The sequence below is a fragment of the Cynara cardunculus genome, unplaced genomic scaffold (assembly GCF_001531365.2).
Source record: "Cynara cardunculus var. scolymus isolate 2C unplaced genomic scaffold, CcrdV1 Un_Scaffold_2879, whole genome shotgun sequence".
In the NCBI taxonomy this organism is placed as follows: Eukaryota; Viridiplantae; Streptophyta; class Magnoliopsida; order Asterales; family Asteraceae; genus Cynara; species Cynara cardunculus.
In genome coordinates this window covers 44,140-58,101 of record NW_020201258.1, presented here as the reverse complement: position 1 = coordinate 58,101, position 13,962 = coordinate 44,140, and the positions used below count along the sequence as shown (strand labels likewise).

The following is a 13,962-nucleotide window of genomic DNA, read 5'->3' as shown; positions in this document are numbered from 1 at the left end:
TTAACGGCGGGTTGACGGGTTGAGCTAGTCTCAACCCAATTTCAACCCTCCTAATTGGTGGGTTAGCGGTTTGGCGGGTGGGCAATTTGACGGGTAGACGGGTTCGATTTAATTGGGTTGTTAACGGGTTAGGTTGGACGAGTTTTACGGGTTGACGGTTTTTTGTTCACCCTATGTATCGGGAGAACTTGTATTTCTCACACAAGACTTCGCCTCAAGTCAAATTGTGCAAGTATAGGGGTTCTGTTTGTATTTTTCAATAAAACAATATCCAAACCCTTCCCTCCTGTAACCTCTTTGGAACAGACTCTCCTAACCTCCTCCAATGTCCACGAATTTGGGCCTATCAATGGCTTCTTCCACAATCCCTTGTTGTTCACCTGCTTCTTCTTCATCGCCGTCGCTCCGGCGAACCACGGTTAAGACCCACTGTTCCATACGTACTAGAAACAGTATCAAAGCTCCGTTTCCTCCTCTAAACCCTAAAGATCCATTTCTTTCCAAGCTCGCATCAGTGGCAGCTAGTTCACCGGAGAAGCTCCTCAATCGGCCAACTAACTCCGATACGCCGCCGTACTTGGACCTTTTTGAATCCCCGACGCTCATGGCTACTCCTGCCACAGTACATAATCTTATTTTCTTATTCAATTTTATGTGCTTATTCGTTTGTCCTTTAACTTTCACTAGGTGTGATAGCCATTTCATTGCCTGTTGTTAAACTGGTATTAGTAATATATCTTCCATCAGAAATCTGGATGTATCATAGAAGCAATCCAAACCCTAGCTCAATTTTAGAGTATTTTGATTCCGTCAAAAATAGGGATACATAATTATTCCGATGGAACAAGGATCAAATACAGATGTTTCTTGTGTTATTCTAGGATGAGTAACTGCGGATTGTAAAACCAAAAATGAAACTGTTTGAATGTCGAGGTTTAACCTTGCAACAGAACAGTTACTTTTGTGATTTGAACCCATGAAGCTGCTATTTGTTGCTGAGGAGCAGCCTTGACTGGAACTACAGTTCCTCACATGATAAAAGTAGTGATATAATTCTGTTAGTCTTTAGATACATATCCATGATCCATCAATACGGAAATGTTTATTATTCTGTAGTTGAGAGTAAGATAAATAAAAAAGAACCTGGCCAGGGAAGAAGGCACAAGAGCATATCTACACTACAGTGTATGCACAAGAAAAAGGCTTCGTCTTGTACATTAATTAAGTTCATTACCGCTATAATAGTGGAGCAACAATACCCATTGGCTACATGGTATTGTGAAACTTGTCCTTTTTTCTATTCTAGTGGTTCTTTGACAATTCTATATTGTTCAGTTTCATTCCTATATGAGTGCTGTTACTACTGAGTGTAGGTTGGCAGAAAGATCAAAATTAAGAATGGCGCAACACCGCTGCCGACACATCAGAGTGTGAAAAGAACTTAATGACTTCTTGTACTATATTGTCAATCGACTAGAGTGGTATTTAATCATGACAGATAGGTGATGGAGTGTATATTAGGGATAATAGCAACTTTATTACTATATAGCCTTATATATTCAGTAAATTGCCTTTCATCATGTGGTAGTCAATAATAACTTGATTCTTTGTATTACATTACTAGCGATAACCACTAATAATTTTAATTATTTGTATTAGGTGGAAAGATCCGTGTCTTACAATGAACACAGGCCAAGGAGGCCACCTCCAGATTTGCCGTCATTGCTTCTCCATGGAAGAATAGTGTACCTTGGCATGCCGGTATCTGCTTCTGTTTCTACTATCACTGTATTTACACTAACCGAAGGGAGAGTGAGGGGTGCTAACTGCCATTTATTTTCTTTGCTTCATTATTTCTTTTGGTTGGTTTTTTCGTAAAAGAAAAAAAGGGAGGAATTTCATAAACATCTATTCTGATTAGGTAAAGAACTTGAAAGTCAAGCGCGGTAAGAGGTAAAAATAAGTGGGTTCCATCTTATAGCATTATCTTATTAACCGTTCCTGTATCTTTGTTGCTGTCACCTCTTCAACTATAGAAGTTGAAAAATGGTGCAATTGCTAATTTGCAATATTATAAAAGTAAAGTCAAGGGTTCTGAATGGTAGGTGGTAAAATTAATTTGAAAATGTCAAGGGTGGCCCAAATTTCTGTACAGAAAACTCTCTTTCTCTCTGTGCTCCTTTCAGTTAAAAGAGCATGGAAATCTTCGATCTTGATATGTAATTTGATGTTGTTGAATATGGTTGATTCACTGACTTTAGACTTACTATCTTCATCAAAATATCAAATTTTATAACTCAATGACTATTAAGATGTATTCTTTATATTACTAATTGCTGACCAAAATGGAACCATTATTTTGATTTACAAGTTCTATTGTACTTTTGGATTGCTAGGAAATATACCATTATCACGCAAGGTTGTGTTTATGTTTACTGATGGACGGCCTTCATACACAAATGAACTACTAAAAAACACAACTTTGCCAGGCATAAAACAATTCAACTACTTGTATCACATGGAAACTTTTTCATATAAAACAATTCAACTACTTGTATTTATGGATCCTCTGTTTACTGATGAACGGCCTTCATACACAACATATCCAGGCATAAAATGCTGTGCTTGTTTTGCTAATGTGGAATTTTTCACTGAAGATGTATCACGTGGGAACTTTTTTATATAAAACAATTCAACTACTTGTACTTACGGAGCCTTTGTATAACTTCGTCTCAGTTGGTGCCGGCAGTCACAGAACTCATCATTGCAGAATTAATGTATCTACAATGGATGGATCCCAAAGAGCCTATATATCTTTATATAAATTCCACAGGAACTACTCGTGATGATGGTGAATCGGTGAGCCTTTTTTCTTCAGCGTCTTTCGTTAGGTTGTGTATAACGGGAAGACTTCTGGCAAGTTTCTTCAGGGTTTTTGATGATTGGATTTCTTCTTATTAATCGTCTATTTTTCTGTATTCGCCTTCTTTTTTCATTTTCTGGATTTTTTTCTACACTTCTATTGCTGTTTAGCATGTTTATGATTGTGATTTGGCTAGGTGAAGCTGTAACTTTTATAATACACTTGATTCCTCCATAGATGGCATGCGCTTATTTAATTAGTTGATCGAATAGAGATCAAAATTTTCCCCAACTTGTATGGATGTATCCTTTTAGTTATAAAGCATAACAAGGTTTTTTAAAAAGTTGATGGATAACGGCACATGCGATTTTCCCTTGAAGTCTTTCTTGATGATCAAACAACGGTTTTTCTAATCCTTTGACTTTGCTCATCATGATCAGGTAGGAATGGAAACAGAGGGTTTTGCAATTTATGATGCTATGATGCAATTGAAAAACGAGGTACATGCTTGCCATTTATATATGGTGTCTCTGTAATTTTTACAATATTGAATTATGTCTGCTTAAAGCTTGGTTCCCTGCCATCTTTGTGGTTCTTTGGGTGCCTGAGACGCAATATGGACTCATAAGCACATTCCAAGTGATTCATTTGGACAATTGCTTCTGAATTTTAGTTAATGGTATATTGTTCTCTTTTTAACCTCATTTCTGCTTGGAAGATCAAGACATGAAGGTTAATATTTTGGTCTTTAATGGTGGGACCTTCTACAAGCTAGGCTTCAATATGCTTAAGGAGTTTGGTTATGGTGAATGGGAACTCTCTATATAGTTATGGTATTTGTGCACATCTCTTTTGCATATATTATTCTGTGAAATATAATATCATCCAACTGCCATGTCTAGAGGCAACTTTGCATTTTCAAAAGCAAGTGATTACTGTAGATGCACCATAAACCTGAGGCCGGCCCAGGCCCAGGCTAGGACTGGGATTTTTTTGCTTACTGAAAACAGGCCCAGGAGGCCGGGCCTTGTGCATCTTTAGTTGTTACGTTCTTAACAAAGTACACATAATTTAAATATGGATCTGATGACTTGAGATGAGGGAGGGATGCTAATTGGAAATGTCTAATGTTGGGACTGGGCAGTGATTTATAATGCAAGGCCTCTGCTAATTACTTCTTGGTATGATGTAAACAAAGGCTGGTGGTGGTTCAAATGGTGTTAGTTTGATTAATGGTTGTGATGGTTTTTTGGTAGATGAGTGTGTTACATTTCTGATCTTTCAATAGGAAAGGTTTTCTTTTGGTAGGATGAGCTTAGTTAGTTTGGACGACCATTTGTATGCTTTTTCAGTCAAGGATTTAGAATATCTACAAGTTGAGCTGTGTAACCCTAATAAGAAGTAACCAAACTCATCCTAATCCAAATTAACTTTTCTATTGGATCATCACTTCTATTCATTTTTCAGTTTTCAGAATACTCACTTCCTCGCTACAGAAATGTAAATAGTTACTTCTTGTGAAAACCTCATAGTGTATAACAGTATTTGTGCATTCTTTCTCTATACATAACCTACGTTGTCTCTTTTTAGATTACATGTAAAATGCTCATCCTGTAGGGATCTCGTACATCTCTTTTTAGATGGTTATGAATGTTTTCTCTTTCTAACAGCAATCTTTCTAAAATCTTACTCCTTTTTAGAAATTTATGTACATATTTTATACTTGTGATCTCTCTTGTAGCAATGTTTGCTCATCTTCTGATTTCTTGTTTGTTAAAACCCAAAAAATCTCAACCCTATACTTAATTTAAGATCTGTAATGAACAGGTTGATTATGTGTTAATTTTGGTTTTCAGTAAGTTAAAGACAATCCAACATGCGTACAAACCTTGATTATGACAAATTTTAGCCAAACCCGGGTATATAATATGCAAAATCCAACCTGACCGAACCCAATTTCGGTTGGGCAATGAACCAACCTTATAACCCAACTTGTGTGCACCCCTTTGAATAAGCTTGATTGTGATTAATTGTGATGTGACTTGTGAGGAGTATATTGGTTACCCTCACACCCTTCCATCCATACAATTACAGGTTTGTAAATCCGACCATCCTGCGTCTTTCATTGCTTTATCTATATGTCTACAGATGATTGGTCTTTGTCTTGTGTCATAATCTGTCAGATTGTAGAAGTATGTGAACTAGCTACAGTTTTAGGAGGGGAAGTTTGTGCTCTTTTGGTTGTGTACCTCCATTTGTTAAAATCTGTCTTTAATTTGTTCAACAGATTTTCTGTGTAATAAATTATTATTGACTTCTCATATTTTGAATGAGTTGATTTTCTGGCTATACAACTTGATTCCTGAAAATGAAAAAAAGCACATCAGTACTCACTGTGCAACATTTAATGCTGCAAGCACTTAAGATGCAAGTATCAAACCATAGTATTTCTGTGTTAAGATTATATCCTGCATTATTTGAGTGATGCTGGAATGTGTGCATTGATTGGTATAGTTTATGTTTCCTTTTTGATATTCCAATATTGCCCTTTTGACTCTATTTTTTAATAATTTCATGTGCAGATACATACTGTTGGAGTTGGAGCTGCTATAGGTCATGCATGTCTTTTGCTTGCTGCTGGGGCTAAGGGCAAAAGATTTATGATGCCACATGCAAAGGGTATGATATAAATTTGTATATATTTCTTGCCATCTTTATCATATGCTGCTTTCAAATAATCATAAGTATTTGTTTTGTTTTAAGCTATGATACAACAGCCCCGTGTTCCTTCATCTGGATTGATGACAGGCAGTGATGTTCTCATACGTGCAAAGGAGGTGTGTCTTAATTCTTGTACCAAGTACTTCACATTCTTGTTTTGAAGTTTTGGAGTAACATGATCTTCTAGTATATTATAATTTATCAGCACGATAAATAGCATAGATGAATCAATTTGCAATATATTTTTCTTTCTTTTCCCCATTGCGACAAGAAGCTTTCTATCTGAAACTAGTTGGGCTAGGCTTAAAACGAAACCAACAGAAGTTTAGTTGTTGAGGAATGAACTAGTCATATGGCTCTAAGACATGTATAGATCGTCAAGCTTTCTTAATGCCAATTTATTTTGTCTTCACTATTCACTAAACTCATCGCTTTATTTTCCTCCTATTACTGTTGCCCTGCCCATAGCCTTCTCATGAGCTAAATAAATTCTCACTCATGCATCATCTATTATATGCTTTGGATGACCAAACCATGTCAAGTGGTGTTACCTTAGTTTTTACCCAAAAAGGGTGCCCATGCATCTCAAATTTTAAATTATATAATTTCTATAATCTTCTATGTATACTGTGCCTTTTGCTTTGCCCAATATGCTACTATACGAATCATAACAGGTATTCCCACCATATGAAAATCTCAAGTATTTGGTGGCATTATGCAATTGAGGAATTCAAAAGACTTGTCGTTTGCCACTAGCCTAGAAGATGACAATGATGAAATACACAAGATTTATAGCAAATTTAAGAACTTCTATATGATTATCAATGAGGAGGATTGACCAACAAAACAAGACCAAAATCATGGCCACCTTCATCAAAGATATGGCAACGAATGAGGCATGGGAACAATATTTGAACATGCATGTTATGTCATGGAATAATTGTGACTTAGGTAACAAGAAAAAGGCAAAACATATTACTCTTTCTGACTTTGTATTTGTGTAGAAGGTCAATTTTCCGTTCACATATTCTTCTCGTCATAGTCTTCATATCTCAAGCATGAAGGGCATTATATCTCTTTTCCTTCCTTGAATGTTCCTGCACTATCAACATCATCATCAATATTTTTATCCTTCTCTAACATCAGCTTCAAATTCCAAAAGGTATAATGTGTTGGTACCTTTTGGTGGACATGTCATATCATATACTTTGTAGCACCACTATAGTACTCTTCATTTGTCTTGTTTCAACCTAGCTTAGCACTAAATTATCAGATTTGACAATGTTTCTCCCGAAGTTGTTTAAGGCTCAAGGCGCACTGAGGCACTGCCGTGAGGTGCCGGCCTCAAGAATGTGAGGTGCTGGCCTCAAGAATGTGAGGTGCATCTTATAGAAAAAAAGTACATGTATATACACACACAGTTACACACAACTCAAACATGTAGCAAGTACAAGCTCCAATGCAGCAATCAACGGTACTTTGATAGAGGCAGAATGGAGAAGGGTTTAAAGCGTGAGCCGTGAGGAAGAAGTTTTAAGGGCCGAGTATTTATAGAGAAAGAGGCCTTGAAGTTCCAAGGACCGGGTATTTAATATTAGGGTTTGATTTATGTCATCTATTTAATAACTCTTCTTTAAAGAAGTCTAGGAGCTGAGAAGATGAGAGAACTTATTTAATATCAGGGTTTGACTAGGTATTTAATAAATCTTTATGAGGCGCCCCTAGGCCCACAAGGCCCCTCAGTCAAAGTGCAGGGCCTTAGTGAGCCTCGTGAATACTCGTAGCCCCTCGACCTTAAAAAGCGTAAGATGTTGAGCCTTATGAGCCTATAGCCTAGGCACGCGTCAGGCGCACTTTTAGCAACTATGCTTTCTCCTTGTGCCGTTATCGCGGTGCTAAGCAAGAATTGTAGTCAGCTCCTTGATTTGCTATATCAGGAAAAACGATGGTATAGTGGAAAATGATAGCGGTTAATATAGTATTTAAGAATATTTATAAATATGTAGTACTGGATATATGTAATATATATTTGATAGTAATATCTAATGAAACCATAGAGTATCAACATCACCGAATGAGCTCTCTGTCTATGCTGTTATTTGCGTCGCTATTGCGCTGCAACAGCGGATTGCGGACTAAGGTGAAATTGCGGCGAAAATTGTGTTTCCGATATTAGCGGTGCAATTGACCGATATTTGACTGTATTTGAGGTGGAATTCCGAACATATATTCCGATATTTTAGCTTGTGCCTCTTTAGAACTATGTTGTTATTTTTTTGGGCTATTATTTTGAGTTTTTGACTTGGGCTTCTAATTAGATTTGCGCCCTTATCAACATATGGTTTATAAACTTAAATCAAAATGTTAGGTTTTCAATCCAATATTGTATCCATCCTTACCAAGTTCGACGACAACTACAGTCAACCAAGAAAAGTTCAACTTTCTTCTCGTGTTCTCCACTGAGTCGACAACAGCTTCTGCTCCACTCCACCTTCTTTTTCATCGTCGATCCTCAACAGCTTCCGCTCCACTCCACCTTCTTCTTCATCGTCGATCCTCTAGAGCTTCCGCTCCACTCCACCTTCTTCTTCATCGTCGATCCTCTAGAGCTTNAGCTTCCGCTCCACTCCACCTTCTTCTTCATCGTCGATCCTCTAGAGCTTCCGCTCCACTCCACCTTCTTCTTCATCGTCGATCCTCTAGAGCTTTTGCTCCAGTCCATCTTCTTCATCGTCGATCCTCAAGTCCTCAACAGCTTCGGCTCCAACATACATACACACATACATACATACATACATACATATATATATATATATATATATATATAATTCTAATAAATATTATATTGACCGTTATACCACCGCTATAACCCCTATTTCAAATATTGCTCCCGACTGCAATTTTGTATTTTCACCGCTATAACAGCATAGCTCTTTGTTATCTCGGTAGTCACTTTAGGACAACCTTGTACTTGTCCTCTAATGTGAGTGGGATGTTGCTTCAATCTAGTGTTCCTTTTAAAGGAACATTATGTGCATCAAATATTACCCTTTTTAATGGGATCTTTCTATGTTTCCCATTCCCATACCATATCCATGTTTGGCATTTTGTACTTTCATTGGATGTAGTAGTGTTCGAAGTAGCACACACTATCAATGAATCAGCTTCCATGCTAAACCAAATTAAGAGACTTGATTAACTAATAATCTAATACCTAATAATCTATAGATATTAGTCCAACTGTTAATCTTCAATTGAGGTAAATGCAACTCCAATTGAATGGCCTGAATATCCAATAGGGCTGAGGGCAAGCACTTCGTAATAGTAATCCAACATGGTCTAAATATCTAACTGGGTGTCGATTTTAGGGCAGCAGGAAAAACAACAGCAACAACAACCTAGTTCATTGTCTTTGCTTAGGACTAAAATATGCCAACAACTGGGCAGCAAAAACTTCTTCATCGTTGACATTCATAACGATGCTGATGATGAAGGGAAGTTCTGATGAGGAAAACAACAAAGGGAAGAAAGGAAAGCGAAAGGATCTTATTTTTTATTTCCGAAAGAGAGCCCTTCAATTTCTGGCAGTAACTCATCGTCCTCTTCAAATCTTTATCTTTCCCAACATCAGCTTCAAGTTCCATAAGATATAATCTGGTGACATATCATATCATCCACTTCCCTCGTAGCAACACTATAACTACATTTCATCTACCTTGTTTCAGCATAGTTTAGCACTAAAGTCTTAGATTTTGACGGTCCTAATAAGATTTTCATAATGTCTTACCATGTTTTTAACAATTTAACATGATATGATTGGGCAAAACATACATATATTACTTTGGACGTCATAATGAGCTCATCCATCTTTGTTTTGACCTTTATATAATCTCTATTTTAATCTAAGCAGCTAACGCAATTGTGTTCTGAAATCACGATCATGACCGTTTATTGACATAGCGGTTATGGCGTTGGTAAAGCAGTTAAAAGATTAGGTTTATATAATAAATACAAATAGATATATATAAAGAAGAGTAAACTTTACTTTTCATCCCTGTGGTTTGCAAAAAACCCCCGAAAGTGGTCCATAAACATCAAAAGAATTCTTGAGACCTCCATTTTCAACCTTCTTGACTCCTTGGAAGGATGATTGGAGCATGTAAATCATTGAATCCCGTTGGATCACCCACAAATAATAGTCTTTTATTTCTTAGGGGCTGTCTGGTACATTGAATCCAAAGGATTTCAAGGTAATTGGAATGGTCAATTCCTTTGACCAGATTCCAGTTCATTTGTTTATTTCACATATTGAAAATGTTGGAATCCTTTGACTGCCATTGAATTTCTTAGGTTAAAGATTTCATCATTCCACGGGATATCCCAAAGATCCCACTTCCTTTAACTGTTCCATCCAACCACACACGTGGTCAAATTCCATTCCAGTTTCTTCAAAGTCAAATTCCGTTGATGGATTCCAATTCCACCAAATTCAGTTCTGCGAACCAAATGCCCCCTCGGTCTCTCTACTACTGTTTTGCATGATATTCACTCTCCAACGTGGGGGGCTACTGAGTCATGTAGCTTCTTGGACTGGTTGTAGAAGACTAGTTGTAATTGGTAAAGACTAATAATTATGTTGGGAGTATAAAAGGTTTGCTTATTCTTTCCAATATCTAATTTGGGTCTTTTGACATATTAAACTGCATTTTCAGGTAATAAATAACAAGGACACACTTGTTGGCCTCTTGTCAAAGCACACCGAGAATGTGAGTAGTTAGTTAGTCTGCTTGTTCTTTGCTTCCTTTTATTTTAGGATGTGCATGGAATATAGAACTCTGATTGGATGAACAATGTTTCACTAGTCAGTGGAGACTGTTACGCAAGTGATGAGAAGACCGTTTTATATGGATTCCACTAAAGCCAAAGAGTTTGGTGTAATCGATAAGGTACATCCGTGTCCATCAATACTATGTATGTATCATGTTGCAACTCCTTGTGGTTTCGCTAATGAGATTTCTTTGCTGTTCAGATACTTTGGCGTGGTCAGGAAAAGATCATGTCAGATGTTGTGCCACAGGAGGCATGGGATAAGAGCGCTGGGATTAAATCTCTCGATGCCATGTAGTAAAGTTGCTTATACTTAAGAGGTAAATAAATACCCTTGCTTATTACCTCAACTCTTAGGTTTAAGATTTATAATGCTGTGCTTCCTGCGTTAACAATATCGTCTCATTTTTTAACCGTCTTTCAATCAAAGCCTTTTAAGTTCTTGTATATTATTGGTACATCACTTGTTAAAATGCAATTCTTTTTCTTTGAGTTTTAATTTTACTGGATTTTATTGATTTATTCTTCCTCATTGCACATTCTTTTCTGTTCTGAATTGGCAAAAGAGAGGGATTTGAACCTGCTACCACTTAGAAGGCAGGTTGGGAACTATGAAAACATTTGACATTCCACTTTGCACGTTTGTTTGTTGTCCCAAAATAAGCATCATAAATGTTCGGCAACCATATGTTAATTTGTTTTTTGTGTTTATTAGAAAGGTCCTTTTTTTTTAAAACTTGGGGTTTTTTTCTTCACTTTTTTCCAAATATGTCCTTGTATTTTACATAAAAGCCCCTTACATTTTTCCTATTTTATGTTGTCATCTAGCTTGTTAGCCAATTTTTATCAAACGTGACATGACTAGTTTATTAGCAAAGAGCTAACTTATTAGCTAGTTTGGCAACATAACCTTAGTACGAGCACCACATTGTCCCCGAGTCCACGGCTTCATTGCATGTAACAAGGATTGTTTCTAATATTTTAAATATTGACAAACAAGTGAAAACATACTTATGTAGGATATTTTAAATCACTTGTGACAAATAAGAAACTAAGGTCCCATTTGGTTTGCGGGATTGGATTGGATTTGGAGGGATTTAGAATTGAAACCCATTCAATCCCATGTTTGGTTTGAAGGTTTTTCTGGATTTGGAATCCCATGAACATAGGATTTTGAAATCCTTCGGGGGTGCTTGGTATTTCACATGATTTTGTAGGATTGTATGTAATAATGTTTTAAAAAATGTTAAAAACATTTATTTTGTAATAATCAATCACCTCTTATTTATGAAGAATGGAATCTAATTCCATTCCAAATCCTACAAACCAAACACACGAAAGATTCCAAATCCCTCAAAACTATTCCATCAAACCAAACGATCCCTGATATTGTTGTGACCCAATTTTGAGTGCAGGATTACCAACTCATAACTTGGAAGATAAGCTGTCCAAATGCAGCAGGGATCAGATGCTGAAGTTGTATCTTAATGTTGGGTATACGTATAGGGTAGTGGTGGGATGTTGCTGATATGAACTTGTTAGATCCAATCTACCCAGAGATTTACTTTTCAAATTGTACCCAGAAGTATCAGCAGATATAGGACATGAACGAGCACACATGGCATTGCATTTTGCACATACTGAATTCATTCTTGTAATACCAATTTCATGTTATGCTCGTAAACAGACACACTCACAAATAATCTCTCTGGACCAAAATCTTGACAGGTGTCTTGTAGGTGCGGATTACATATGATTTTTTTTTCTATTTGTCTAAGTGGCCCCACCCAACGTCACATTCCAATTCACAGTAATTAAAATAGCATAGTGTAAACATTTCTTGCCTCGTAAGCGTTAATTAGGAAAGGCCTTATTTGTTAGTAACTTGACAAGTTTAATGGAACTTATAATTTATTTGGTCAACTATAAGCCTATAATTGACCATTTGATAATTGGTTAATGATATAAAAAGTGGCTTGTCAGTAAGCTTTTAAAAGGAGCTTTATGAAGAAAGTCAATTTTTTTTTCTTTCAAATATGCTCTTTTTAATGAAAAAACAAGCTCTTTCTATTTTAGAGTAAACGACGATTTTTGTTCATGTGGTTTATGAAAGATTGCGATTTCCTTTATGTGGTTATGAAAGATTACGATTTTCGTCCTTATGATTTTGAAAATTTGATTTTTGTCCTTATAGTTTATAATTTTTAGCTATTTCTGTCCTTGAAAGTAAATCTATTAAAATGCTCTTTTTAACTTAAAAGGTATTTTAGTTTTTGATTTTCTTTTAAATCTTTTTGGTTTATTAAATTTCGTTTTTTGTACTTTAGTGCTTTTAATTTAATCAAACTACATATTTTTTGATAAAAGAATTAATACCTAAGAAATTATAATATTTTGTGGAAAAATAATTAAATATTTATAATACAGATCATTGTCTTATATTTTATGTCATCATGGTTTTAATTTCTTATTAGTTCAATTTGTCGCTAACGTCATTTAAGATTGCAAGTCGTTGACATGATAGTATTTTAATTCTTTTTTATTCATTAGGGACTAAACAATCAATTTTTTTTATAAAACCATACAATTAGCTATATTAGGCTATTTTTACCAAATAAATGTATGCGATTTAATTAATAAAATGTATAATTTTATAAACATATTGTAACACATTTATACAAGACGTACCTTTTGTTTTGTATAATTGAAAGGACTTATTAGACCAAACAATTGTACTTCTCTTTGATAAAATCACATATATTTGTTTGGTAAGAATAGTCTAACATTGTTAATCGTTTTGTCCTTAATGAAAAAAATGGATTAAAATATTATCATGTGAGAGGTGATTAACGCTTGAATGACGTTAGTAACAAATCAAACTAATAAGAAACTGAAAATATTAAAATAAACCAGTTGTATTAAAAATATTTTAATTATTTTATCATAAACAATATCGAATAATATTTTTTTTTATCTATTAACCTTTTTTATCATAAAATATATAGTTTAATTGAGACAAAAATACAAAAGAATATATTTAATAAATAAAAAAAATCAAAAAGATTAAAATATCCTTTGAGTTAATGGAGGAGTTTTAATATATTTACTCTCAAGAATGAAAATAATAATAAATTACAAACTATAAGAACGAAAATCGCAATCTTTCTCAAACCACAGGGACAAAAATTGTAATTTACTCTTCTATCTATGAATAAAAACTCTTCAAACATTTTTTTTCAGTTTATACAGACAGATTAATCCATAAAAACCTTAATGAAAAATCAATCAAACAACCAATGTAAATATTATTTTTCATATTTCTAAACAACTTTATTATTGAAATCAAAACAGAATACAAACAATAAGAAGAAACTAAACAGATTACACAATGAATATCTAAACAACTATTAACATTGAATCTAATGTAAGAATCAAGAAATACCAACTCTGATGAAGATCGTTTAGGACCGATGATATATCGATAACTAAGAACAAACTATGAAAGAGATAATGAGAGCTTCTTGAATATTCAATAGTCGTAAAGAAGAAAA

The 13,962-nt window shown here is 35.1% G+C and overlaps 1 protein-coding gene across 1 annotated transcript; it reads left to right on the top strand.

Annotated features, from left to right (window-relative positions):
- The first annotated feature begins 226 nt into the window (after positions 1 to 226).
- Positions 227 to 12,101, top strand: LOC112503336 (ATP-dependent Clp protease proteolytic subunit-related protein 3, chloroplastic). The gene is made up of 10 exons (XM_025107396.1): positions 227 to 622; positions 1,660 to 1,761; positions 2,737 to 2,859; positions 3,304 to 3,363; positions 5,446 to 5,542; positions 5,627 to 5,700; positions 10,297 to 10,350; positions 10,447 to 10,530; positions 10,614 to 10,731; positions 11,827 to 12,101. The coding sequence occupies exons 1-9, from the start codon at positions 326 to 328 to the stop codon at positions 10,707 to 10,709; spliced, it is 987 nt and encodes a 328-aa protein (XP_024963164.1). The 5' UTR covers positions 227 to 325; the 3' UTR covers positions 10,710 to 10,731; positions 11,827 to 12,101.
- Positions 12,102 to 13,962: the final 1,861 nt, after the last annotated feature.

Bases quoted from the DNA above. Each gene is read 5' to 3' on its own strand.
- LOC112503336 (XM_025107396.1), top strand. From the start codon at position 326: ATGTCCACGAATTTGGGCCTATCAATGGCTTCTTCCACAATCCCTTGT. The intron at 2,860-3,303 runs GTGAGCCTTTTT...CATCATGATCAG, and splicing joins CTCGTGATGATGGTGAATCG to GTAGGAATGGAAACAGAGGG. The intron at 10,531-10,613 runs GTACATCCGTGT...TTTGCTGTTCAG, and splicing joins AGTTTGGTGTAATCGATAAG to ATACTTTGGCGTGGTCAGGA.